The following is a 27246-nucleotide window of genomic DNA, read 5'->3' on the forward strand; positions in this document are numbered from 1 at the left end:
CACCTCCATCAAAATTTTTTACAAATACATTTTGTCCCAAATACATTTGTCTTTCCGGGTTTACATATATTGGGTTATTAGTACAAAACCTTGGGTGTAATCTATGCAGTGGGGACCTTAATTTCCTTCCCATTAGTAACTCAGCAGGACTCACGTGCGTGTGAGAGTTTGGGGTAATGTGCTGGGTTAACAAGAACTGGTCCAAATTCTGTTGTACATCTCCTGGGCCTGACCTGCGTAATGCTTCCTTAGCCACGCGAACATAACGTTCCGCCAACCCATTAGCCCAGGGCGAGTAAGGTGAGATGAGTGCATGTCTGACCCCTAGGTTATCTAAAAATAATTCAAACTGTCTGGCCGTTAATTGAGGCCCATTGTCAGACACTAGGATATCGGGGCAACCATGGGAAGCGAACAGTCTGCGCAAAACCTTGATGGTGGCACTTGTGGTTATGTTGTTCATTGCTATGATTTCCACCCATTTGGAAAATGCATCAACCACTATTAGGAAGTATTGTGACCCCACTGGCCCTGCAAAATCAATATGGACCCGGGACCAAGGGCCTGCAGGTTGCTCCCACTCTGCTGGAGTTGTTTTGGGGGGGTTAGGCCGTGATTCTTGGCATGGGTCACATTTGGCTACCCAATTTTAAATATCAGCATCCAAACCTGGCCATCATAAATGCCCTCTAGCTAGGCCTTTCATCCTGACAATCCCAGGATGGCCCACATGTAACATTTCAAGTACCTTTTCCCTTAGGCTTTTAGGAACGATCACTCTATCCCCCCACAAAAGACAACCTTTTACATATGACAATTCAAGTCTTTTGGTTTTGAAGTCACACAATTCAGGTTTCACAGAGTCATTTTGCCATCCTTTTAGTACACAGTTAACCACCTGTTTTAGGATTGGATCTTGCTGCGTATGTGCAGCCACCTCCCTTGCAGTAGTTAGTGGTTTGTCTTCGAGCTCTATCATTAAGACATCAGCAGAAGGGGCAGGGTCCTCCACTAACTCTGCCATGGGGCACCTACTGAGGCCATCTGCGTGGCTAAAAGGCCTAATAAGGGCTTGTGGTCGGTAACCAATTCGAAACTCCTCCCAAAAAGGTAATTATGAAACTTTTTTACTCCTGCCACTAGAGCTAGAGCCTCCTTATCTAGCTGGCTATAGTTCCTTTCAGTATTGGTCATCGTTCTGGAAAAGAAAGCAATTGGGGCCTCTGTTTTGTTAGGCAAAACGTGAGCCAAGACTCCTCCCACGCCGTACGGGGAAGCGTCGCACGTAAGCCTGATAGGTAGCGAAGTACTATACTGGACTACCACACTTTTAGAAGTCAATAATTGTTTTATTTGTACAAAGGCTTCGTGTTAAGTTCTCCCCCATGTCCAAGGGGTTTCTTTCTGTAGCAAACGGTGTAGAGGCTCTGCTGCTGTTGCCTTCTGTTTTAAAAAAACGGAGTAAAAATTAAGGAGGCCTAAAAAGGCTTGCAATTCAGTCTTATTTTGTGGCTCTGGGGCTTCTCTAATAGCTCTCAGTTTCTCAGTGGTGGGGTGGATACCTTCCTTGTCGATTTTATAACCTAGGAATTCTACACTGTTGGTTCCCCATACGCATTTATCAGGCTTAATTCTCAACCCTTTGTCTTGAAGTCTCTGGAGTACTTCCCTAATCCTTTTGTTGAGCTGTTCTTGGTTTTCCCCTGCAATTAAGATGTCATCAAAATAGGGAATGGCCCCTTTAATCCCTGATAACAATCTTTCCATTATGCTTTGGAATATCCCTGGGGCTATGCTTACTCCAAACTGTAATCTGGTACATTTAAAGGCACCCCTGTGGGTCACAATCGTTTGCGCGTTTGCTGTCGCTTCATCGACAGGCAGCTGCTGATAAGCTTGGGCGAGGTCGATCTTTGCAAACCTTTTCCCTTCCCCCAGGGAGTGCAGGAGTTGTTGTACCACCGGAATGGGGTACGGGTGGTGTTGGAGGGCCTTATTTAGCGTAGATTTATAGTCAGCGCAAACTCTTAAGGAGCCATCCGGCTTTAGAGGGGTGACTATGGGTGTTTCCCATGGTCCCTGCTCCACAGGAACTAAAATGCCTTGGCTTATGAGCTTATCCAGCTGCAGGTCAAGTTTGGGAAGTAGCGGAAGGGGTACCCTGCGAGGTTTGAGCCGGACAGGTGGGACCTTGGGATCGATGGAGAACGAGATAGGGGGCCCTTTATACGACCCCAAGGTTGGACTAAACACTTCAGGGAACTCTTGTAAAAAGTTAGGCATGCTATCACAGTTAACATTACAAATACCAGAAATTTCAATTCCCAAAGGTTCCATCCAAGCCAACCCCAGGAGAGAGTGTTTAGCCCCTGTAACAACAATCATGGGTAGGGTACATTTAACATTCTTAAATACGATAGGTACATTCACTTTGCCCAGAACAGAGATTATCCCCCCTTGAAAATCTCTAATTACCAACGAGGTTTGCAATAGCTCAGATTTAGACAGGCTAGGCATGTACAATTTAAGCTTTTCCCACGGCATAATGGTGTATTTAGACCCCGTGTCAAGCTCCATAGAACATGGCTTGTTATTTAAAAGTAATGAAATAACAATCTTGCCCCCATTTTTTGTTGCCGTGGTATTCACGGAAAATTGAGTGTTACCTCTTGAGTAGTCGCGGTTAGCGGCTGAGTAGTTCTTACGGCTCGAGAAACGGAAAGGTCGGTTTTCTCGCGGTTGAGGTGTTTGATTCTGGGGTCGTTGGTGGCGCGGTGTGGAGAAGGTTTCCTCCGGTGCTGATGCTCTGCAGGCTTCGGCGATGTGTCCTCGTCGGTTGCAGCGGCGGCATATGGCGTCCCGGAAGGGGCAACGTTGGCGCTGATGGTTTCCTCGGCAGCCGGCGCAGGGGGTGGCAGGGTGAGGAAGTCTGTGTTGTCTCGGCTGGTCTTGCAGCAGGAAACAGCTGTCCTCGTTGCGAGCTGGTGGGCTGCGGTCATCTGGGTCCTCAGCATGGGAGAACGTGGAGTCTATCTTGGCGATGACTTCTTTCTTTTCGTGATCTATCAGCTCTTTAGCAGCGGCGTCGGCGACCTCTGCGGTTTGTGCTAGCTTAATCACTGTTTGTAGGGTCGGTTCGTCTTCGGTGAGGAGTTTGTTCCTGACCGCGGCGTTTCTCATGCCAAAAACTAAGGCATCGGTGAGGCGAGCTTCCGGGTTGTCAAACTTGCATTTCGCCAGCACTGTTCGAAGTCGCGTTGCAAATTGGTTGATTGATTCCGCTTCGCGCTGAGCCATTCTAGAAAACTGGTGCCGGAAAACCATGGCTGGTTTTGTTGGCTTGAAATGGCTCGCGAGCTTGTCTTGTAGGACGTCCCAAGCGACGGTTCTTGCCGGCAGCGGGTCGGTGAGAGTCTGGGCGAGGGCGCGGATTTCTGGACCGCAGTAATTTAGGAAGATGGCCCGTCTTCGATCGGCGTCGGCGTCCCGTATTCCTGCTGCCTCGAGGAAGATCTCGAAGCTGGCTAGGTAGTCGTCCCAGGAAGTCTTTTCGGGGTCGAAGAACTCAGGAGCCCGGCCGATTTGGAGATTGTTCATGTTGCACGTGTAGTTTCTTTTGTCCGTCGTCGCCAGTGAAGTAAACCCAGAGGCAGGGTTGGTTGAGAACGGTACTTTTATTCAGCTCAGCATAGGTAAGTGACTTTCAGCGAGTACCGTCTGCTTTGCTTGGGAGAAACCGCTTCTTTTATACATTTGCGGTTCCCGCCAAAGCAAGAGCAGGGCGCGTCTGAGCCAATCAGGAGCAATTTCCTGATTTCCAGCTCAGACAGCGCTTTAGCAAGGAACAAACTATTTACAGAGATACAAGGTAGCCATTACAGGATACAACAGAACTATCATCATTTTTAATGCTCTTATTTTAGCCATTCTCCTTAGCTTTTTCTCTTTCCAGCTCCTCATCTGTTTCAACATTTTCTTCCATATTTGTCTATAATTCACCTCCTCAATTTTCGCTGGATTTCTCAATAAACAAATTCCCAAGTATTTAATTTTCTTTAGTCCTAATTTCAACCCTGATTATTTCCTAATTTCTATCTGCTCTCTCTTGCCATATTGATCGATAATCCCGATTCCTGTTTAAACTCTTGCAAAATATTTCTTATACCTTTAATAATCTCCATCGGGGTCTTGGTCAGTATAATTGCACTATCTGCAAATAGGTTTAATTTCATTTCTAATTACCCTATTTTATATCCTACTCAAGTATTATCTTGTCTTATCTTATTAGTTAATGTCTCTATTGCTATTACAAATAACACTGGAGATAAAAGGCATCCCTGCTTGGTACCATTTTGAATTTTAATTTTCTGTGTTCTTTGTCTGTTCACCCTTATATATGCCTCACTCCCTTTATAAATCTCTTTTATAATTCTGCAAAATTTATCCTCATATTTAATTCCTTACATAATTTGTATAAATAGCTATGGTTAACTTTATCAAAAGCTTTATAGACATCTAATTTCAAAATTCTCAATTTCCTTTTAGTAACAGTAGCTTGATGCTACTGTTTATTACATTTCTAATTGGTTCACTTATGTTCCTACCCTTCACAAACCCATATTGATCCTCTTCAATTATTTTCAATTTATTTTCGAGTCCATTTGCCAATATCATCATAAATAATTTATAATATTGATTTGCCAAACTGATAGGATGGTAGAACCCAGGCTCTCTTAAATCTTGATCGATCTTCGGGATGGTAACAATCTCTAAAATCTTCCATGTCTGAGGGATATCATGATTTAACAATATATTATTAAACAGTTTCCCCAAATGTGACAACAATTCATTCATATAAGTTTTATAAAATTCTCCTGTAAACCCATCCAGGCTCGGTACTTCGGCTTGTTTTAACCCTTTAATTACTCTAACAATTTCATCTTGTGTAGTTTCTGCATTCAATATTTGTTTATCTTCTTCACTTACTATTTTCCCAACATTAAGGACTCCTACAGTATATTTACCTGTTCCTCTTTATACAAATCCTCATAATATTTTCTCATTATCTTCTCTAGCTGCTTTTTACCATATCTAACATCTCCACTAGGTCTCTCAATGCTAATACACACGATTTTTCTTTCCTCTTCTTCAAATATCTTGCCATTTGTTGCATTGGTTTTGTCCTCCCCCCCCCGCTCAATTTTTTTGTCACTTTGTCATTCTCATCTTATTCCATTGGATCTCATCATACAACATCAATTGTTTCCTTTTCAATTTCAATAGGATATACCATTCCCTACTCTTAGTTAATCTTAACTGCTCTTGTATCAAATCTATTTCCCTTATTTTACTCTCCCTTTCTCTACCCCACCTCTTTCTGATATCTACTTCCATACATAAACATTGTCCAATCATATAAGCCTTACATGCATCCCAAACAATTGATTGTTGAATATCGCCTACATCATTAATTCTAAAATATTCACATAACTCTGTCTGCGGTTTATCTTTATCTTGTTCATTAGAAGTTATGACTGCATTATACAGTGATCCCTCGATTTTCGCGATCTTGATTATCGCGAAACGCTATACCACGGTTTTTCAAAAAATATTAATTAAAAAATACTCCACGGTTTTTTTTGCTATACCGCGGTTTTTCCCACCTGATGATGTCACTCTCTTCCTTCCTTTCTCATCTTTCTTTCTCTCTCTCTTTCTCTCTCTTGCTTCTTCCTCTCTCACACTCTCTTCCTCCCTCTCTTATCTCTTTCTTTCCTTCTCTCTCTTTCTCTATCTCTCCCCCTCTTGCTCTCGAGCGGCGGGTGGTGGGCGGGCGGGCGAGCGGCGGGCGGGCAGCAGCGAGGAGCCGAAGATCGGGGTTTCCCCTTTGCGTGGGCAGCGGGAAAGACCCAGGGAAGGTTTCTTCGGCCGCCCAGCAGCTGATCTGCTCGGCAGCATTGCTGCAGGAGGACCCATGTCCGAAAGCCGGTGAGAGGGGTGGATCAGGCGGGCGGGCGAGCAGGCGGTAGTGGTGAGGGCGCTGGACGTGCTGGGGGGGCGGGGGCAGCTGACATTCAAAGCAATCTTTGTCGGCTTCCGCACTTTCATTGCTCCCCAGCTCCACCATCTGCGCATGCGCGGCCATGGAAAAAAGGGCACGCATGTGCAGATGGTGTTTTTACTTCCGCACCACTATACTGCGGAAAATCGATTATCGCGAGAGGTCTTGGAACGTAACCCTCGCGATAATCGAGGGATCACTGTATCTCCAAATTCTTCAAGAGAGGAAGGAAGAGAGAGAGAATGAGAGAGAGCAAGAAAGAGAGAGTGAGAGAGAGTGAGAGAGAGGAAGAAAGCAAGTGAGAGAGGGACAGAGAAAGCAAGAGAAAGAGAAGAGTGGAAGAAAGAGAGAGAGAGAGAGAGAAATGATAGAAAAAAGGGGAGGAAAAAAGAGAAATGAGAAAATGATTGAGGCAGAGAATGACAGGAAAGAGAGAGAAACAGAGAGAAGAAGTGACTCTTGATTTAAAGCATATGGTAAAAGCACTTAAATAATAACAGAGAAACCCCCCCCCCAGCCCTCACCTGTTTTTATTATTAGTTATGTTTTTGGTTTTGCTGGTTGTTTTAGTTTTAATAGTAATGGATTTTGGTTTTTTTAAATTATTCATTTCTTTTAATAAAAAAGAAAACAAGAGAGAGAAAGTGAGAAAAAGAGAGAGAGCAAGAGGGGGAGGGGGAGAAAGAGAAAGAAAGCAAGAGAGAGAGAGAGAAAGAGAGAGAGAAGAGAGGAAGGAAGAGAGAGAGAGTGAGAGAGAGCAAGAAAGAGAGAGTGAGAGAGAGAGAGTGAGAGACAGGAAGAAAGCAAGTGAGAGAGAGACAGAGAAAGCAAGAAAGAGAGAAGAGTGGGAGGAAGAGAGAGAGAGAGAGAAATGATAGAAAAAAGGGGAGAAAAAAAGAGAAATGAGAAAATGATTGAGGCAGAGAATGACAGGAAAGAGAGAGAAACAGAGAGAGAAGTGACTCTTGATTTAAAGCATATGGTAAAAGCACTTAAATAATAACAGAGAACCCCCCCCCAGCCCTCACCTGTTTTTATTAATAGTTATGGTTTTGGTTTTGCTGGTTGTTTTAGTTTTAATAGTAATGGATTTTGGTTTTTTAAAATTATTAATTTCTTTTAATAAAAAAGAAGGGATTCTTTTCTTATTTATTTATTTATTTATTTTTCTATGCCGCCCAGTCCCAAGGGGACTACCGCTCAGACACTATACTTTTCCGCCCAAACCGAAAAAAATTAGAGGGAACATTGGCCGACTGCCAATTCAGGCATTATCAGCACAGTCCCAAAAGCCGGCCAAAACAGAATTGTAAATTTTCAATAGTTAATTCTCGGCTCTGACAGTTTATTCACTGAACTCCATTCAAAGCCAGGATTTCAGAATCCAGGAGGATTAGGAACAGCTCACTGCTGTAAGTCCTTGCTCTCTATTGTATGAACATTGATCTTCCACACCCATTTCCCAGAATTGAGGAGCATGAGTGGGAAGATAGCCATAGTTGGCAAAGAATGGAATGCACTGAGTGGAAGTGTGCTGGGAGTTGTTAAAAGCAAATTCAGCCACAGGAAGGTACGTTGACTAATCATTCTGCTGGTTGTTGACAAAACAACACAGGTACTGCTCCAGGATGCTGATTACTTTCTCCTACTTCCATGAGTTTATGGGTGCTACATGGACGCTAGACAGACTTGAACTTCAAGGGCCAACATGAGCTTTTTCCAAAACATAGCAGTGAACTGGGCTCCTCTGTCAGACACTACTTTTTCAGGCAGACTGTGTAGCCAAAAAATATGCTGAATGAACAGACAAGCAGTGAGCTGAGCCATTGGCACTCCTCAACAGGGAATGAAATGTGCTATTTTGGTCAGCAGGTCCACCACCACAAGCATGGTCTTGAACAATAGGAAGGGGACAAGTTTGTCAGGAAGTCCATGAAATAGCTCCCCAAGGTGTCTCTGGCTTCGGTAAGGGCTGTAGTAGTCCAGAGGGGTTCCCATGGTGGTCTTGGCTTGGCGACAATGGACACAAGAATTCTCATAGGAATGGACATCATGCTGGAGTCTAGGCCACCAGAAAATCTGAGGTATTAGATGTAGGGTCTTGAAGAAACCGAAATGTCCAGCTGAAGGGTTGTCATGGCATTGGGTCATGATCAGGCTGTGGAGTGGGCTCTCTGGAACATACAATTTGTCTTGGAAATGGAGCAGGCCTTCAGAAAAATTCCAAGAAGAGTCAGGGCTAATCTCTTGCTTGCATTGCTCCCGCTGTTGTGCTTCCCGAATCTGCTCTCATAGGTCTACTGGATCATTTATGGCTGTGATTGACTTGACAGGCAGAATGGTCTGAAGCGGCAATGGCTCTTTGGTGTGGAGGTACTTGGGTTTGCAGGGCAGGTCATCTGCTCAGGGGTTGTGCCAAGTCTACGGAGAGGGGCGGCATACAAATTTGATAAATAAATAAACAAACAAACAAACTTGGGGTGTATTTCACTCTTAAGTTGAATCAAGCAAAGAAAAAAGACCATTGGATCTGACCTTGATTCAGTTTTCTTGCAGTTTGTAAGAACTCCAAGTTCTTATAATCAGTCCAAACTTGGGCTCTCTCAAGGTGGAGTCTCCAGGTCTCTAAGGCAGTCTTGATGGCCAACAGTTCTTTTTCCCAAATAGTGTAATGGTGCTCAGATGGAATCAGCTTTCTGGAATAATAAGCACATGGGAGCAGGGGGCCGCCGTCCTGATGCGTCTGCAGAAGCATGGCATCGACGGTAACATCTGATGTGTCTGCCTCCACCACAAAGGGGCAATGAGGGTCTGGATGCTTGAGGATGGGTTCTTTCATGAAGACTTTCTTTAAGGTGAGGAACACCTGCTGCTCAGCATCGCCCCACTGGAATACAACTTTCTTTTGCAGGAGTCGAGTGAGGAGTGTGGTCAGGGTGGTGAACCCCACCCTGTAGTTTCCAAATCCCAAGAGTCTCTGGACATTTTTTACCCTATGCAGGGTTTGCCATGTCTTCAAGGCCTTGACCTTGCCAGGCTCCATGGTGATGTCTTCTGGAGAAATAAGACATCCCAAGAATTTGATGGTGGTCCAGCAAAATTGACATTTTTCTAACTTAGCATACAGGTGATGTTCTCTCAGGCATTGCATGGAGTTGGACTTGATGACATGCAAGGTCCTTTTAACTCCAATAAACAAACAAACAAACAAACAAACTTGACAGAATGTCAGCGCCCCAAATAGCATCTGAGAAATAAATCAGATTCCAGTCCAATTCTCTCATCCAAGGTTCATGTTGGTCACGCCGTTGCCATCCCAATACTAACTTCTTTCTAGTATCCCATCCATGTTAAGATTCATCCCTCATCCCCACACCTACAAGTTAATCACGAGGACTAGTCCAAGTGCAGAGATTTCACTGACCTCCTCCTTACACCCATTGATGCAGAACTAAAGATAGACTCTAAGAAAGAAATTTGTTGTGGCTAGTAACTTTCCCTTTCATGCAACTACCCCTCCTCATTCCCATAATACTATTTTACTGTGGCAGGCCAAAGTCTCTAACTCCACATGATGGCTTAGGCCTGACACGGAGATGTTGAAGGTGACTGATGTGCGAGTAGATCAAGATGTCAATGAGGTAAATCACAACAAATTTGTCCAATAGATCCTGGAAGATGTCGTTCATGAAGTGACCGTATACTCAAAATTTATTTATTTATTTATTCATTTATTTATTTAATTGGATTTGTATGCCACCCCTCTCTGAGGCAGCCATACTGGGTCCCAAACACTGTCTTCCATTCATCTCCTTCTCGGATGAGTACCATGTTGTAGGCCCCTCACAGATCTATCTTAGTGAAGATGATTACCAACCAAAGACATTCCATGAGTTCAGGAATCAAAGGCAGGGACGCACAGGCTGGGTCATGAATTTGATGGGTTCAGACAGCAATATGGTTCCATCAATCATTTCAACTGTCATCAGGGGCTTGACTGGGCACAAGGGTATGGATAGTGTTGAATGAAGCCATTCATGAAATTTGTGGTGGCTCCAGAATCCACCAAAGTGTGTGCTGGGAGGGCTTGGGTATGTTTCTCAAGGAATATCTTGGTAGCTAGGATCAGGTGTCTCAGGGGTCTAGGATATCATTGGTAGAACTGGAACTTGGCCTGGTGCCTGCCCAAACCTAATGTTTCCATTAGGTCTTTCCTCAGCAGCGGTTGACTAGAACTGATGAGCAGGAGCAGGAACTAGAACAGGAGCAGGGACTGCCACACCATGTCTCTTATTGGGACAAAAGATGGCAAAATGGCCCTTCTCCCTACAGTACAAGCACAAACCTTCAGCTCAACATTGAGCCTTCTCTGCATTGGTCAGGTGAGGTCTGACTGCACCAAGATCCATGGGTTCTCTGGCCACAGGAGCTGAGTGAACCACAGGGCTCACAGGTGACCTGAAACATCTTGGGGCTGGTACTGGTAGATTGACAGGTGTCATCTGGACCACACAGCGGGGTGCTGTAATTGGCCTAGTGACATTTGGCACTGGGGCTGGTTGTACCGGCCAACGAGCATCCCTGGTCTGGAACCTGGCCTCAATGATGAAGCAAAATTGTTCTAATTCATCCAAGGTGGGAGGAATGGCACCATGAGCCAATTCATCTAGCATTCTATTGGACAGCCCATCCTGAAACACTTCTATAAAAGCATCTTCATTCCAAATTATTTGTTGGCTAAGACAGCAAAAATCATTGATGTAATCTGCTATGGGTCGTTCCTGTTTCAAAATCTTAATTGCCTAGTAGCCATTTGCGCATGAATGTGATTGGCATATTGGTGTTGCAGCCGGTTGCAAAAAGCTTTGTAATTGTTCAAAAGTGGGTCATTTCGAGTGAGCAGGGCGTAACGTAATTAGCTGTGTGCTCAGATAACAGGCTAATTATGAAAGCTACTTTCTCTGTGACCATAAAGAATGCAGCACAAAATCTGTACAAATCTTACTTTACTAATTAAAGACTACTAATGATCTTTCTTAGTAGTCGTCAAACAAATACAGTTTAATTCAAATTCATTAACAGCCAGCACGAGTCCACGAAGTAATAACTCAATCCCAAGTCAACAGTCTTATAGTGGCTGGCAAAATATCTGAAAGCAATTGGCAAGAAAAATGCCAAGAGAGAGAGAATAAGCCAGACTTTTCTGTAGTCAAAACACAAAGGAATATGAATGAACGTTGTTTCCTGCAAATTGCTTCCTTAGTCTTCCTCCTTAAATAGGCTGGGGATGTGGCCAATTAGCCGCAAGCTTACTCCTGAGGAGACATCCTCTTGAGGAACCATTCCTGCCTTTTGGCAGCCTTGCATGCCCATGCATTGAGAATAGGCTCAATAGGCCTCCCTTCCCTCCACCCAGACAAAGCCAAGAGAAGTCTGAGGGGGAATGAGAGGGGGAATCTGACACCAATACCCCCCCAGAGCTTAAGTGGTTGTTGGGAGTGAGGTGCCTTGATGCCTTGGAGGAAGACCCCCCCCCCCAGGTGTGAATGTGTCCTGGCTCTGGAAGCAAAGAGCCAAATGGAAGAAGAGGAGACAGAAGACCTTTTGCTATCTGATTGCTTGCAAAGACTGAGAGAGGCTGTGGAGAACTGAAGAAGCTGTGGAAGGTATGCTTTGCCATCTGGGGGAGATGCTGAAGAAGCCAGGGAGGAGGCCCACTGTTCTGTCGGGCTCTCTGGTAGACTCCTCCCAAAAATTCACAGGTACAAATTTCAGACACACACACGTTTGAAAATTCAAAACAATGTTCTTTATAATGAAAATTCACTTAAACCAAGCCCTCTTTTGGTATAGCAAAGAGCACTTGTCTCCAAACAAACTGGTAATTTGTACAAGTCCCTTATCAGTTCTGTGATACTTAGCTTGCAGCTGTGAGGCAATTCACAGTCCTTCTTCTTTCACAAAGTGAAACACACTTTGCCCTGGTTTAGTTTCAAAGCGGGGAAAAATCAGCACACAAAAGGTCAAAGTCAGTAAAGCAGTCACGAAACACAACAATCAAAACAGGCCTGCACCATGTGGCTGTCTCCCCCACATCCACAGTCCTTGGGGCAGGAGCTGGGCCAGAGCTAACCACAACACCCACCCAGAGAGATCTTCAGAGACTGCGGCAAGCACTTCAGCTGGTACTGCCAGCCCAAGGGAACCCTGCCGGGGGGAGGGGAACAGCTGAGGCATCGAATTCCAAACATTCTGCCGCTGGGACTAAAATACCTTGTGGATTCCAAAGCTTTGGGATGTTTTCCGTGCCCAAATTTGGAAGTGCATGAAAGAATATGGGGAGGACTTCCCTAACAAAGCCTCCAAAGTGAGATGTGTATCAATGACCCTGGAGGGTGTGGCTGCAGAGTGGATGTAGACCTATAAGACAATGATGATGATCCAGTGATGAAGGGCTATGATGCTTTTATGACTGTGTTTTGGGTGCATTTTGAAGACCCCCCTGGCTGAGTTCAAGGCTAGAAACAGGATGAAAAACCTAACCCAGGGGAGGAGGTTGGGGGCAATGTTCCCTCCAATTTTGGGGGGAGGGTGCGGAAAATTACAGTGTCTGAGAAGGACATTTTCATGCCTGAGCACTTTATTTTTTTTCAAGACAACAAAATCTGATTGATTTCGCAAAACCTCCTTTGCAGAATGTGTTCAGCAGAACAGCTGTATGGGATTTCACTTTGAGATTGTTTTTATTTTGGTGTGTGCTTCACACCTAAACAAACAAACAAATAAATAAAAAATATTTTTACTGATAATGAAAAAAATGGGAGATTACTATAGTCCAGTTCCAGCTTTTTTTGCTCTCTGCAGCTATCTCACCGGGATTTGAACCTGTGAGGTTTGGTTTACAAAGCAGTAGCTTTAACCTCTAGACCACAGGATCTCATTCATTCAGCTTGTTGCAGGGAAGAGCCATATGTGTTTTTCTGTTGAATCACCCTGGTATACCCAAATAAGAGAAGGAACACGCGGCTTCTTTTTTGCCTATCAGTCCCTCCAGGGGTCCTTTAAAAATGAAAAGTGTGAAGAAATTTCAACTGTGGTTTTTTTCTTTCCTCAACAAGCATCCTTCTGGTATCCCAAATTAATTGAGAATTATTTTTTTTTAAATTTTCACATCCCCCTCCAATAAGAATTAAGGTGGCACTGGAACTCTGCTGATGATTGGCCCAAAGTTGTCCATTTTTCATGGCTAAGGCAGGACTAGAAGTCACTAGAAGACCCTCCCCAGGCATTCCTTGCCCCCCAGACAAAAGGCTCCTTCTGCAGCTGCACCTCCTAGCTGCCCTCACCTTCTCATTCAGACACACAGCTGTCATTCAACCCTGCCCTGCTGCCTCAGTCCCAGGTCAGGCAGGGCCAACGCTGGCAGGCGTCTGTCTGAGACCCCTCCCCTCCTGCTCGCTGCCTTTTCTACCCACCCACCCCACTTTGGGGATGGCCGAGCAAGGAGGAATGAAGGGGAGGGGGACTGCAAGGATGGCTGGCTGGAGCTACCTGCACCTCTTCCCTGTTGCCTCCTGGGACACGTTGGAGCACCAGAGGCTGTGGAGAGAAGCCGGAGGACCCATGGGGGGGAGAGTACAGACGGACAAAGCTGGTTTTGGGAAGTTGGGAGGAGCTGAGAGCAGGAGAAGCTGCAGGCAGGCAGATGGGCAGGCAAGGGCTGCAGAGGGGAAAGCCAGTCTTTGGAGGAGTGGAGGAGGATTTCTCTCCAGCCAAGAAGTTGGGGAGAAATGGCTCCCGCAGAGGGAGCAGGAGAGGCAAAGAGTGGCAGCAGCAGCAGAAGGGCAAACTTGAAGACTCTTGGAAAGGGGGAGGAGGCTGAGAGGGACAGGAATCTCCTGAGGGGAAAGGTGGGCAGGGAGGCATGTTCCCCATGGCTGCACCACTCTTCGCGGGGCTTGAAAAGTGTTGTGCGGATATTTCTTATTGCCTGCACCCCCATGCTGTAATGTACTTTAAAGGGAACAGTGGCAGGAGGTGGTCCAGCCAGTCATACCTGCCAAGCAACTGGCATGCCTGGTAGTCACCTGAGCACAAAAATCCCAGAAAGCTGAATCTTAAGGGGATCTTAAGTCCCGTATGGTGGAAGCTTTAAAAATGGACCCACTCAGTGGAGTGCACTTTTTGGGAAAATCTGGTCTGGGTGGGATCCAAACTATATTATATATTATATATTTTTTAATGTGTCAAGTGTTGGGGCATTCACAACCTCTGCTGGCAAGCGGTTCCATTGGCTGATCACTTGCACTGTCAGAAAGTTAAGTCCTGTATGGTCCCTTATTTCCAGGTTGAATCTCTCCTTGATCAGCTTCCATCCATTGCTTCTGATCTGGCCCTCTGGTGCCCTGGAAAATAGTGTGACTCCCTCCTCTACATGGCAACCTCTCAAGTATCTATATATTGCTATCATGTTCCCCCTGGCACTCCTTTTTGCTAGACTTTGTGCCAGCTCTTATGAGGGAGAGTGTATTGGAGAGGGCCCATGATTCCAAGGTGGCAGGACACTTTGGATTTGTGAAAAACTTACACAGGGAGGAGACAGTTTTGGTGGCCCTCACTGAACAAGGACATTGAAGCTTATGTGGCTAGCTGCCCCATCTGTGCTACAGCTAAAAGGCCCCGAGAAAACCTCAGGGCCTCTTCCAGTCTATGGACTTTATAGTCAAACTGCCTGAGAGTGGGGGGAAATATGTTATTTGTGTGATTACTGACCTTTTTTCCAAACAGGATTACTTCATGCAGTGCCTGAAGATTCCATCAGCAAAGGTCCTGGACACACTATTTATTCAACATATGTACTGGCTCCAAGGGGTGCCTGAGTGGATCATCTTTGACCGGGGGAGGGGGGTACAATTCACATCTGGGTTTTGGAAGGAATTCTTTTCCCTGATAGGATCCACCCAGCGTTTAAGCTCTGCCCACCATCCACAGACAAATGGGGCATCTGAGAGGGCCAATTCTGTGCTAGAGCAGTACCTCTGATGCTACATAAATTATCTTTCGGATAATTGGAGTGACTTGTTGCCATTTGCGGAGGTGGCCTGTAATAACTTAGTGCATAGTAGCACTGGTTTCATTCCATTCTGATTGGTCCACAGCCAAGACTTTGTACCCATCCCCAAATCCCTTTGTTAAAGGAGTGTCTTGATCAACTACAAGCAAATTGGCCCCTGGCTCATAAAGACTTCGATGAAGTTCACCAGGCCCACAAAACCCAAGTGGATAAGAAAAGGGTCAAGCTCAAGGAATACCAAGTGGGAGACAGGATCTTCCTGTCGACTAAGTGCCACACTTGCAATACTGCTTCCAATTTTGGTTACCATAGTTCAAAAAGGGTACTGAAAAAGTGCAGAGAATATTCTACTATTCTATCAGGAATGATTTTAGTTCCATACACACAGTATGGAATGATTCATTTGCTGTTGTTGCTAAAGTGATAATCCCTCTTCAGGATCTTCCTATATTGCTCCAGCTTGCCTTTTTATCTGGCAGCTTGATGACCTTCATATCTTGTTGCCATTAGGATGCTATATATCTCATCATTATGATGAGTTAGCACCACAGATTGGAAGGGATTTGCCATCCTAATTACTAACAAATCTTTAAACTTTTGTTACTTTTACAATCAGGTAGTTTTTCTTCTGCCAGCGTGTCCCAACCGCCCGTAATTACAGGGTAATTAGTCCAGAAAGACACACACCACACGATAGAAGGAAAATCAAAAGTCTTTATCAACAGAAAAACAGAAACAGCTCCCTTTTTAAATGTCAAAGGGATTTTCTGATACACACAAGGCACAGGTTAAATGCAACCCAATTTCTCACCCAATAACTGGGAAATTGAGTCCAATTCTAAAGTCAAGAAAGTCCACACACAAACTTGAACAGGGAAACAGCAACAACCCCTAACCCCCAACATTTCTCCCTTAGACTCTCCATGATTGACCTCTCCAGGTTCCTAAGAGGCCAATAAGAGGTGTACATAAGTGCACTGGTGTGCCTTTCGTCCCCTGTCCAATTGTCTTTCCTTTCTTTGACCTATCATATATATATTCTCTTCCTTTCATATATCCTCTCCTCTAAGTTCACTTTTGCCCTTATATACATTACCACATGTCCATTTTCTTCCTATGTATTTGTGTACTGGACAAATGAATAAATAAAAATAAAAATAACCACGATCTTGATGAAACTATGAATCAGATAAACTGCATGCTGCTCTTTTATCTGTAGCATTAATTACAGCAACCCCCACCCAACCACAGGTGGCCTCACTTATCTCCTTTAATAATCCTTCAGTTGTTCTCTCCTATGCATCACTCTCCACATGCATGGCTCTGTCTTGTCTTGTTCAGAATCCAGGGATGATAAGGATGATTGAACTTCTCCTGGGCTGTCTGCCAAACTCCCCCCTTCCCTGCTACCCACGCTTCCTTCGTCAGAGGAGCTTTTGCCAGGAGATTCTATCGGAAGCAAAACAGACCTGTGGCCTGTGGATGTTTCCCCCACCTCCACATTCCTTGGGGCAGGAGATGGGCCAGAGCCAGCCACAACAATTTTTAAGTGCTGGATTTGTAGAGAGATCAAGATCCCATTACTTAAGAAATGTTCCCCCTTATGGAATTGTAGGATAATCAGTGGAGTTATATTAAATTCCAATGGAACTTAAGCCTACAAAAAAGGTGCAGGTTTATTTATTTAAAGATCCTCCTGCTTACATAGCTCACCTGCCCATTTCTACCAGAATCAGCATCTTTTTTTTCTCTGGATCCTCTGCAAGGGGAACAATGCCTATGATAGGAAACAGTGCATGAAAAAAGAAGGAAATACAGGAATGTGTGAAGCATCCATTTTTAGCAAAGTCAAAATGAGACTGTATTAAAGGGCAGCTGTTTTTTTAAGTTTGTAATTTACAATCTGTAAATTCAATCATCAGTAAAAGTACAAAACAAATCTTTGACAGTGATTCCAGTAGAACAAACTGTTGTAGTAGTAATAATAATAATAATAATAATAATAATAATAATAATAATAATAATAATAATACAATGATAAAGTTAAAAATCAGAGGGATGTATTAAAACATAAAATAAGATTGATATATCAAAAATCAATAGTGGAGCAAATAAAAAGAGCAAAACAAGAGTATTTTGAACATGCAAATAAACCAGGAAGATGGTTGGCATATAAACTTAGGAAAGAGAGAGAAAACAAAATTATTAAAAACTTAACAGATAATAAAGGTATAATAAGACATAGAATAGATGAAAAAAAGGAAATAGCATTAGAATTTTATAGAACTATATAGAAAAGAAGAAATAAAGGAAGATTTAATTTTTGATTATTTAAGTACTGTGTGTGGACTTACCGGCATTAACGGAAGTTCAACAACAAAAATTAAACAAACCTATTACAGAAATAGAACTATGACAATCTATTAAAAATCAGAAAAATAATAAAGCTAATGGCCCAGATGCGATATCTACAGAATTTTATAAACTAGATATTGAAATATTATTTTAAAATATGTTAGAAATATTTAATCAAATAATAGCAGACGGTAAATTATCAAAAACATGGACAGAAACTTTAATAATATTAATACATAAAGTGGGAACTGAGATGGAAAAAATTGAAAATTATAGACCGATATCATTATTAAACGTAGACTATAAAATTTTCATATCAATATTTGCTGCCAGGTTTAAAAGCATTATAAATGGAATAATACATGAAGATCAGAACAGATTTTTACCAGGTAGACAAATTAAAAATAACTTAAGAACAATAATAAATACTTTAGAATATTATGAACAACATCCTGAAAAACAAATGTCACTCATATTTTTAGATATTATTCGATAATGTTGATTGGAATTTTATGAAAATACAATTAAATAAGATGAATGTAGGAACTAAATTTTTTAACATAATAGATGCAATATACTGCAACCAATCAGCTAGAATTATAATAAACAATGAACAGACAGGAAAACTAGAAATGCAAAGAGGAGTGAGGCAAGGATGTCCAATATTACCATTATTATTCATTCTAACACTGGAAGTGTTATTAATAAAAATAAGAGCAGATAAAGAAATAAAAGGGTTGAAGATTAAAAAAGAAACATATAAAGTACAGGCCTTCGCAGATTATGTAGTTTTCATAATAGAAGATTCTGTAACATCAATTTTGAAGTTAATAGACCTTAAAGAAGAATACGGGAAAGTTTCAGGTTTGAAAATTAATAAGGAGAAGACACAGATATTAACAAAAAATATGACCGAACCATGAAAGTCACAAAAAAGGTGAAATATTTGGGAATATGGATAACCTCCAAAGCTATATCTTTAAAAAATGACAACTATATAAAGTTGATAGGACAGATTAAAAAGGATTTGGAAATATGGAACAATTTGCAGCTATTCCTAGTTGGGAGAATTTCTACAATAAAAATGAATATTCTTCCTAAAGTATTATTCCTTTTCCAAGTTATTCCAATCAATCCTGGACCAAACTTTTTTAAAGAACTAAACAGAATTACAAAAAAATTTATATGGCAAGGTAAGAAACCAAGAATAAAACAAATTTCATTAGAAGACCGAAAAGAAAGAGAGAGGAGGCCTTGGACTCCCGAATTGGAAGTTATATTATCAAGCCACCTCTCTAACATGGATAAAAGAATGGCTAACTCTTGAAAATCGAAGAATACTTAATTTAGAAGGAGATGACTTAATGCTAGGCTGGCATGCCCTTATATGGTATAAAAAACTTAAAACTCATTCATATTTTAAAAGTAATATTATTAGAAAAGCATTAATAGATGTTTGGAATGAAATAAGAAAAGATCATTTCCTAGTAATGCCAGAATGGATTTCACCAATTGAAGCCATTTCACACCCAAATCTCTTGAAAGAGGGTAAGATATGGAAATATATTTATGGGATAACCAATTAAAATTAAGAACTAAACAAGAACTGCATGAGATAGGAGTCGATATAGATTGGTGGCAGTATACACAGATTAATTCTAGATATAAAAAAGATGTTAAAACTTACATTTTTAAAAAAGAAAACAATATACTTGGGAAATTATTAATTCAAAATCAAGGGAAATTAATTGGAAAGTTATATAAATATTTAATAAATCATAAAACAACAGGCTGGATATTGAAAGATAACATGATTAGCTGGTGCAAAAACTTTGGAAAGGAAATAAATCTGGAAACTTGGGAAAAGGTATGGACATATAATTGGAAAATAACAAAATCAATTTCCTTTAAATAAAATCAAATTAAGATGTTTATAGATGGCATCTTCCACCATATAGGATCTCAAAAATGTTTCCTAATATTTCCCGTCTGTTGGAAATGTAAAAAAGAAATTGGTACATATTTCCATATATGGTGGACCTGTCCTGAAGCTAAGACTTATTGGAATAATGTAGAAAAATGGTTAAAGGAAATAACGTATAAGAAGATTAAAAAACACCAGAATTCTTCCTATTAGGCATTTGTGATACTAAATATAAAAAAGAAATATATTATTTAATAATCCATATCTTAGTAGCGGAAAGACAAGGAAATACCAAAAGATGAAGAAGTATTTTTAAAAATCATGGAATGTGCAGAATTAGACATGATGACAAGACGGTTAAACAACCAAATGGAAACAGAGTTTTATAAAACTTGGGGAAAAATGTATAATTGGTGGAATATTAAAAAATTGTTTAAATAATATATGAACAAATTTTAAAACATTTGAATTTATTAAATCAAATAAATGATATACTGAAGTTTTAAGGATAGATGTATATTAAGAAACTTAAAGGATAAGGGGTTTTTTTTTGAGTGAGTAATTGATTTTAAATATTGTTAAATTAGATATAATGAAGTAGATTTTATATTACATAAAAGTTATATTGAAATTTTAAGGATAGTTTTATATTAAGAAATTTTAAAGATAAGGTTTATTTTACTTTTTTATTTTCTTAGAGTAAGTAATTGATTTTAAATATTTTAATATATGGTTAAATTAGATTTCAAATAAAATGAAATTACAAAACTAGAATGCTACATTGATATTTTAATTGTAATTGTAATACTAAAATGGAAATTTTGATGTGGAATGTTGTCATTTATTTTTCTGTATGGATTTGATTATAGTTAGATTTTTTTTTATTAGTTAGACCTCTATGACTAGCGGAGCAAATGTAGCTCCTTTAAATGTTGAATGTTCTTCGTGTTGTTTGTCTGAAGAAAAAATCAATAATTTTTTTTTTTAAAAAAAGAAGAAGCTGAGAGCTATGCGGGTGGTAGTGTAAAGTACTGGTAGGTCTAACCTTGCCGGAGTGGTCAAAGCAGAGGAGCCAGACTAAACGTACCTAACCCATTTAAACTAATGGAGAGACAAAACAAAAAGAAGTCCATACTGGCTCGGTCGTCACCCAGGATAAAAAGGACCATGGTGGCTGCTGTGGAACCTGGACAGCCATCGACAAATGAGCTACAGGAACAAAACAAACAAAGCTTACAAATCAAGAAGCGTCAGAAATTCTCAATGTCAGAGAATCGCATAATCATGAAGTGTTATTACAACTCAGAGCCTGAAAAACGTGGATATCAAAGATGGATGTACCAATTATGAAAACAAGAATATGCAGACTCAAAAATAACAGAACTTCGACTGGCCGATCAGCGCTGACTCATAATCAGGAACCAAATGTTCAGTGAAGTCGAATTAGAAGAAATACAGAAAATTTGCAAAATAGAAACAGCAAAATCTGATCTGGTACCAGTAGAAGCTCCAATAAGATCTGGAGTCACTGCACAACTGGAACCTGATGAAAACTTGGAAAGACAGCAAGAAGCTGCAGATGAGACACTTGGCACTATGACTCAAAGGCAGCAAGAACTTAAGGACCAAATACTTGCTCGTGTAGGGTCCAATGCAGAGTGAAAGAGACTGCCAGCCTTAAAAATCATAAGCAAGAAATGACTTGTCCCACTGATGGAAGTTATTAACTCTGCACTTGTAACTGTCAATGTAACTTCAATTGAAGAACTGAATCAGCTTGTCTACAGTACAGCTGTGATAGTAACTGAAGAACTAGGGTTACTGCAACAGAAACCAATCGGAAAACCAAAATGGAAAATCCGACTAGAACTGAAAATCAAAAGCTTGAGATCGGATGCAAGTAACTTGAAGAACATTAAGGAGCAGAAATTGAACAATCAGAAGATCAAAGACTATTTGACAAAAAAGTACTGGCTTAGTACAATAAAGATCGAGGAAGCTCTGGAAATTGTAAAGCAGCAGATAACAGTGACAGCCAGGAAAATTGAGCGATATGAAGCTAGGATCACCCAGTACAGGCAGAATCAAACATTTCAATCCAACCAGAGGCAGTTCTACCAGAACCTGCATCAGTAAACAGATAAGAAAACTGAAAAGCCAGAGGTGAAAATAACAACAAAGTTCTGGAAAAATCTCTGGGAGGTCGAAAAGGACTATAACAGGACTGCTGGGTGGATAAAGGAGTTTGAGAAGGAATTGTCAGGGAGCAATATGCAGCAGCTGGAGGTAACACCTGAAATGATTGCAGAAAGAGTGAAGAAGGTAAAGAACTGGACATCCCCTGGCACTGATCAGTTGCATGGTTTTTGGCTGAAATACCTGACCAGCCTGCATACAAAAATGGCCGAATTGTTCAACAAAATGCTGCAGACAGGAAATATCAGTGAATGGCTTACAACTGGCAGAACATATTTAATACAGAAAGATGCAGCGAAAGGAGCCATACCAGGAAACTACAGGCCAATAACATGTTTGCCGACCATGCTCAAACTGCTGACAGGTATCATAGCTGACAGAATTCAGGACTAACTAGAAGAAAATGACATCATGCCAGTGGAACAAAAGGGCAATAAAAGACGAAGCAGAGGTATGAAAGACCAGCTCCTAATTGATAAAATGATTTCGGAGAACTGTAAGAACAGGAAAACAAACCTATACATGACCTGGATTGACTACAAGAAAGCCTTCGACTCATTGCCACACAGCTGGATCATAAAATGCCTGGAAGTCATTGGAGTCAATGAAAACATTAGGAAATTCATAGAAAAGATGATGAAATATTGGAAGACTGAGCTTTTTGTTGGAAATGAAAGCTATGGACTGATCAACATCAGAAGGGGCATCTTCCAGGAGGATTCTTTGTCCCCATTGCTATTCATCATCGCTATAATCCCACTGTCACTCATCCTATAGAAAAAAACGTAGGCTACCAAACTGCTACGGTAGGAATTCATCAAAAATTTCACACCTGCTGTATATGGATGACCTGAAGTTGTACGGAAAAACAGAAACTGAGATAGTCACTAACCAACACTGTGCGAATCTTCAGCAATGACGTCAGCATGGAGTTTGGCCTGGATAAATGTGCCACAGTGGCACTGAAAAAGGGGGAAATCACTGAAAGTGAGGGCATTGAAATGTCAAATGGTCAAACCATCAAGTGCCACCAGCCAGAAGCCTACAGATACTTGGGTATTTTGCAACTGGATAATATCAAGCATGGCCATGTGTGAAAACTGTGATCAGCAAAGAGTACATCCAGAGGACCAGAAAAAATTTGAAGAGCAAACTGAATGGTGACAACACTATCAAGGTTATAAATACTTGGGCCATACCTGTCATTAGATATACAGCTAGCAGAGTGAACTGGACTCAAGCAGAGCTGGACAACCTGGACAGGAAATCCAGAAAATTAATGACGATCCATCATGCACTACACCCCTGCAGTGAGGTTGACAGGCTGTATTTACCAAGGAAAATAGGCGGCAGAGGACTTTTGCAAGTGAAGCAGACAGTGGAAAAAGAGAAGCATGCATTAGCTGACTATGTGAAGGAGAGCAAAGAGTCAGTGTTGACGGAGGTCAACAATAGGAAGCTTCTCAAGGTGAAGCAAACTAAGGACCAGTACAGAAAAACTGCCATTTGGACAGTTGGCAGAACAAAGCATTGCATGGCCAGTTCTTGGAGAAGATTGAAGGCAAAGTGGATAAGGAAAAGAACCTGGTCATGGCTTACAAGTGGAATCCTCAAAAAGGAGACAGAAGGACTAATACTGGCAGCACAAGAACAGGCCATTAGAGCAAATGCTGTCAAAGCCAGAATTGAAAAATCAACAGACAATCCAAAGTGCAGACTCTGTAAAGAAACAGATGAAAGAATCGATCACATACTCAGCTGCTGCAAAAAGATCGCACAGACTGACTACAAGCATAGACATGATGCTGTGGCACAGATGATCCACTGGAACTTGTGCCGGAACTTCCGTTTATCAGTGGCAAAGAACTGGTGGGATCATAAGCCCGAAAAAGTGGTCAAAAATGAGCAAGCAAAACTACTGTGGGACTTCCGACTTACTGACCGAATTCTGAAGCATAACACACCAGACATCCTGATTGTGGAGAAAAAGAAAGTATGGATCAGGATCATCGACATCGCAATCCTGGGGGGACAGCAGAATTGAGGAGAAGCAGCTAGAGAAATTAGTGAAATACAAAAATCTAAAAATCGAGCTGCAACGACTCTGGCATAAGCCAGTGAAAGTGATTCCAGTGGTACTTGGCACACTGGGCGCAGTGCCAAAGGATTTCAGCGGACATTTGAAAACCATTGGAATTGACAAAATCTCCATCTGTCAATTGCAAGGCCAACTTTGTGGGACCTTATCTTGTCCATCTGTCTGGGAAGAATTTGATCTGGTGACACCTGATGAAGTGGACAAGGCCATTGGAGCTGTGAGATCCGTCACCTGTTTGCTGGACCCATGCCCCTCCTGGTTGGTCTCGGCCAGCAGGGAGGTGACACGGAGCTGGGTCCAGGAGATTGTCAATGGTCCTTTGGGGAGGGGGTCATTTCCGGATCTCTACAAGGAGGCACTTGTGCACCTCCTCCTCAAGAAGCCTTCCCTGAACCCAGCCTTCTCAACAACTATCACCCAGTCTCCAACCTTCCCTTTATGGGGAAGGTTGTTGAGAAGGTGGTGGCGCTCCAGATCCAGTGGTCCTTGGAATAAGCTGATTATCTAGGCCCTCAGCAGTCAGGATTCAGGCCCGGCTACAGCATGGAAACTGCTTTGGTTACGTTGATGGATGATCTCTGGTAGGCTCAGGACAGGGGTTTATCCTCTGTCCTTGTGCTTCTTGACCTCTCAGCGGCTTTTGATACCATCGACCATGGTATCCTTCTGCACCGGCTGGAGGGGAGGCACTGTTGGGAGTGGGAGGCACTGTTCTTCAGTGGTTCTCCTCCTACCTCTCTGGTCGTTCGCAGTCAGTGTTAGTGGGGGGGTCAGAGGTCGACCTCTAGGTTGCTCCCTTGTGGGGTGCCTCAGGGGTCAGTCCTCTCCCCCCTGCTATTTAATATCTACATGAAACCGCTGGGTGAGATCATCCAAGGGCATGGGGTGAGGTATCATCAGTATGCGGATGATACCCAGCTTTACATCTCCACCCCATGTCCAGTGAGCGAAGCAGTGGAAGTGATGTACCTGTGCCTGGAGGGTGTTGGGCTCTGGATGGGTGTCAACAGACTCAAACTCAACCCTGATAAGATGGAGTGGCTTTGGGTTTTGCCTCCCAGGGACAATTCCATCTGTCCGTCCATTACCCAGGGGGGAATTATTGACCCCCTCAGAGAGGGTCCACAACTTGGGCATCCTCCTCGATCCACAGCTTACATTACAGAACTATCTTTCAGCTGTGGCAAGGAGGGCGTTTGCCCAGGTTCACCTGGTGCACCAGGTGCGACCCTATTTGGACCGGGGGTCACTGCTCACAGTCACTCATGCCCTCATCACCTTGAGGCTCGACTACTGTAACGCTCTCTACATGGGGCTAACTCTGAAAAGTGTTCAGAAACTCCAGATTGTGCAGAATGCAGCTGCGAGAGCAATCATGGGCTTCCCTAAGTATGCCCATGTTATACCAACACTCCTCAGTCTGCATTAGTTGCCGATCAGTTTCTGGTCACAATTCAAAGTGTTGGTTATGACCTATAAAGCCCTTCATGGCATCGAACCAGAATATCTCCGGGACCGCCTTCTGCTGCACAAATCCCAGCGACCAGTTAGGTCCCACTGAGTTGGCCTTTTCTGGGTCCCGTCGACTAAACAATGTCGTTTGGTGGGACCCAGGGGAAGAACCTTCTCTGTGGGGGCCCCGACCCTCTGGAACCAACTCTCCCCAGAGATCAGAATTGCCCCCACCCTTTTCACCTTTCATAAGCTTCTTAAAACCCATCTCTGTCGTCAGGCATGGAGGAATTGAGATATTCCCTTCCCCCTAGGCCTATACAATTTATGCATGGTATGTTTGTGTGTATGTTCGGTTTTGTTATATGTTGTTTCATTATTGTTGTTAGCCGCCCCGAGACTATGGAGAGGGGCAGCATACAAATCTAATAAGTAAGTAAGTAAGTAAGTAAGTAAACAAACAAACAAACAAACAAACAAACAAACAAACAGTGCAACACAACTCGCTACATTATTTAAGGTATACTCATTTAATGGGCAAAAGTACAGATGGGAGGACAGTATGGGTACCATGAGAGTAATGGAATGTTTAATGTCTAAAAGAAACAGCTTAACATAAAACTAATCTGTTTTACCAGAACATTTGTATGGGAGAGGCAAAATATTATTCTGATGGAAACTCAAGCAAACCTGCAATATAACTGCTGAACCAGGAAAACATCTATTAATGTATGTATTTTAGGTTTTTTACTAAGACTGTTGTGGATATTAAGACAAAGGCAATCTAATAACTAAAAGCAATGATTAATATCTACTATCTCTAGGTATTTGGTGCTGTCTTTTTTTATTTGTTAGAAAAAAACCTGGACTCACTGAGTTCTTGAAGCTGCCTTAGATTGATGCTGTCCTCAATTGCTCCTTCTTCTTCTGGACAAATGAAGAGGTGAAACTTCTGGAGGATGAAGAAACCTTGCAGCCACTGATTAGGTTTTAACATTGATTTGTAGCAGAGTCTACCTACCCTTTGGAATTCATAGCCCAGCAGACAGTGACAACTGAGAGGGGTGAACCACTGCAAAAGAAGATAATACAAGTTCTGAAAAGGATATGTTGAACAAAACATGCAAACTGATTATGACTATATTTATTTATATGTGGATAATTTATCTGTTGTAGCACAAAGTCAAAACAAGTTAATTCTCACAAAGCATTAAAACACAAATACAATTTAAAAAATAATTAAACATTACAGACAAAAAGAAGGAGTTTTCAATTGCATAGTAAGTCAACCAAACAATTTAAAACCAAAGGTAGCAGCAGCAACATAAATCATAAAAATTCCAACTCAGAATGATTTATTATATGCTTTATGTCATATAAGTATTCCAAGTGTTGCCTGGCAAGTAATTTATTATTCTGTGAAAGTACAGTACTGACAAAAATAACATTTGCAGAAGTGGTGATAGTATTAGAAAGGCAAATAAATAGAGCTATGTGGGAAGATGGTTTTAATAGAAAACCATGTGGAACTTACATTTGCAGTGAAGCTGACTTGGAGGGATTTTCCACAAAAAAAGCTTGGGAATATTTGAGGATAAAGAAAAATGATCTCATCTATTGATTGTTGAGGTTATAGTGCACTGATACTTAATAGAATGATCTGATATAGTAGAAGAGGAGGAACACTCTCTCTGAATTTCTAGTGAACATTATTTCTCACCATTACCTTGCCAATAGCACTGGCCCAAGACTGTAGATTACTGGAATCATCACCTGCCCACTGCTGTATTCGTTCATTGCTCAGATATAGTTCTAGCATGAAGCAAAACCTATTTGTAGCAAACAAAAATATTGTGAATAGATAGCCAGTAAAATAATTTGTCCATTTAGATATTAAAAAGTTAAAAAAGAAACCATAAAATAATTGGGTGATTAATTATTAATCTTAATTTTGAAACTTATTTTATGTATTATAATTTATTATCATCAATGATTAGTCTTAATACTCAGTATTATAATTTGTCGCACAATCAGCCAGATGTTCAAACTGGATTTGGCATGTTGTTTACCTATCAAGTCCTTTCCAA

General features: G+C 41.8%; 1 protein-coding gene across 1 annotated transcript in view; it reads right to left on the reverse strand.

The window, feature by feature from the left end:
- Positions 1 to 27246, reverse strand: part of ARAP3 (ArfGAP with RhoGAP domain, ankyrin repeat and PH domain 3) — a 500752-nt gene that overhangs the window by 263818 nt on the left and 209688 nt on the right. The window contains exons 17-19 of the mRNA XM_070746896.1: positions 26886 to 26988; positions 26033 to 26231; positions 16848 to 16911 (exon numbers count right to left, since the gene is read on the reverse strand). Coding sequence (XP_070602997.1) covers positions 16848 to 16911; positions 26033 to 26231; positions 26886 to 26988 — 366 coding nt within the window. The remainder of the gene's footprint in view (positions 1 to 16847; positions 16912 to 26032; positions 26232 to 26885; positions 26989 to 27246) is intronic.

The sequence above is a fragment of the Erythrolamprus reginae genome, chromosome 3 (assembly GCF_031021105.1).
Source record: "Erythrolamprus reginae isolate rEryReg1 chromosome 3, rEryReg1.hap1, whole genome shotgun sequence".
Classification (NCBI taxonomy): domain Eukaryota; kingdom Metazoa; phylum Chordata; class Lepidosauria; order Squamata; family Dipsadidae; genus Erythrolamprus; species Erythrolamprus reginae.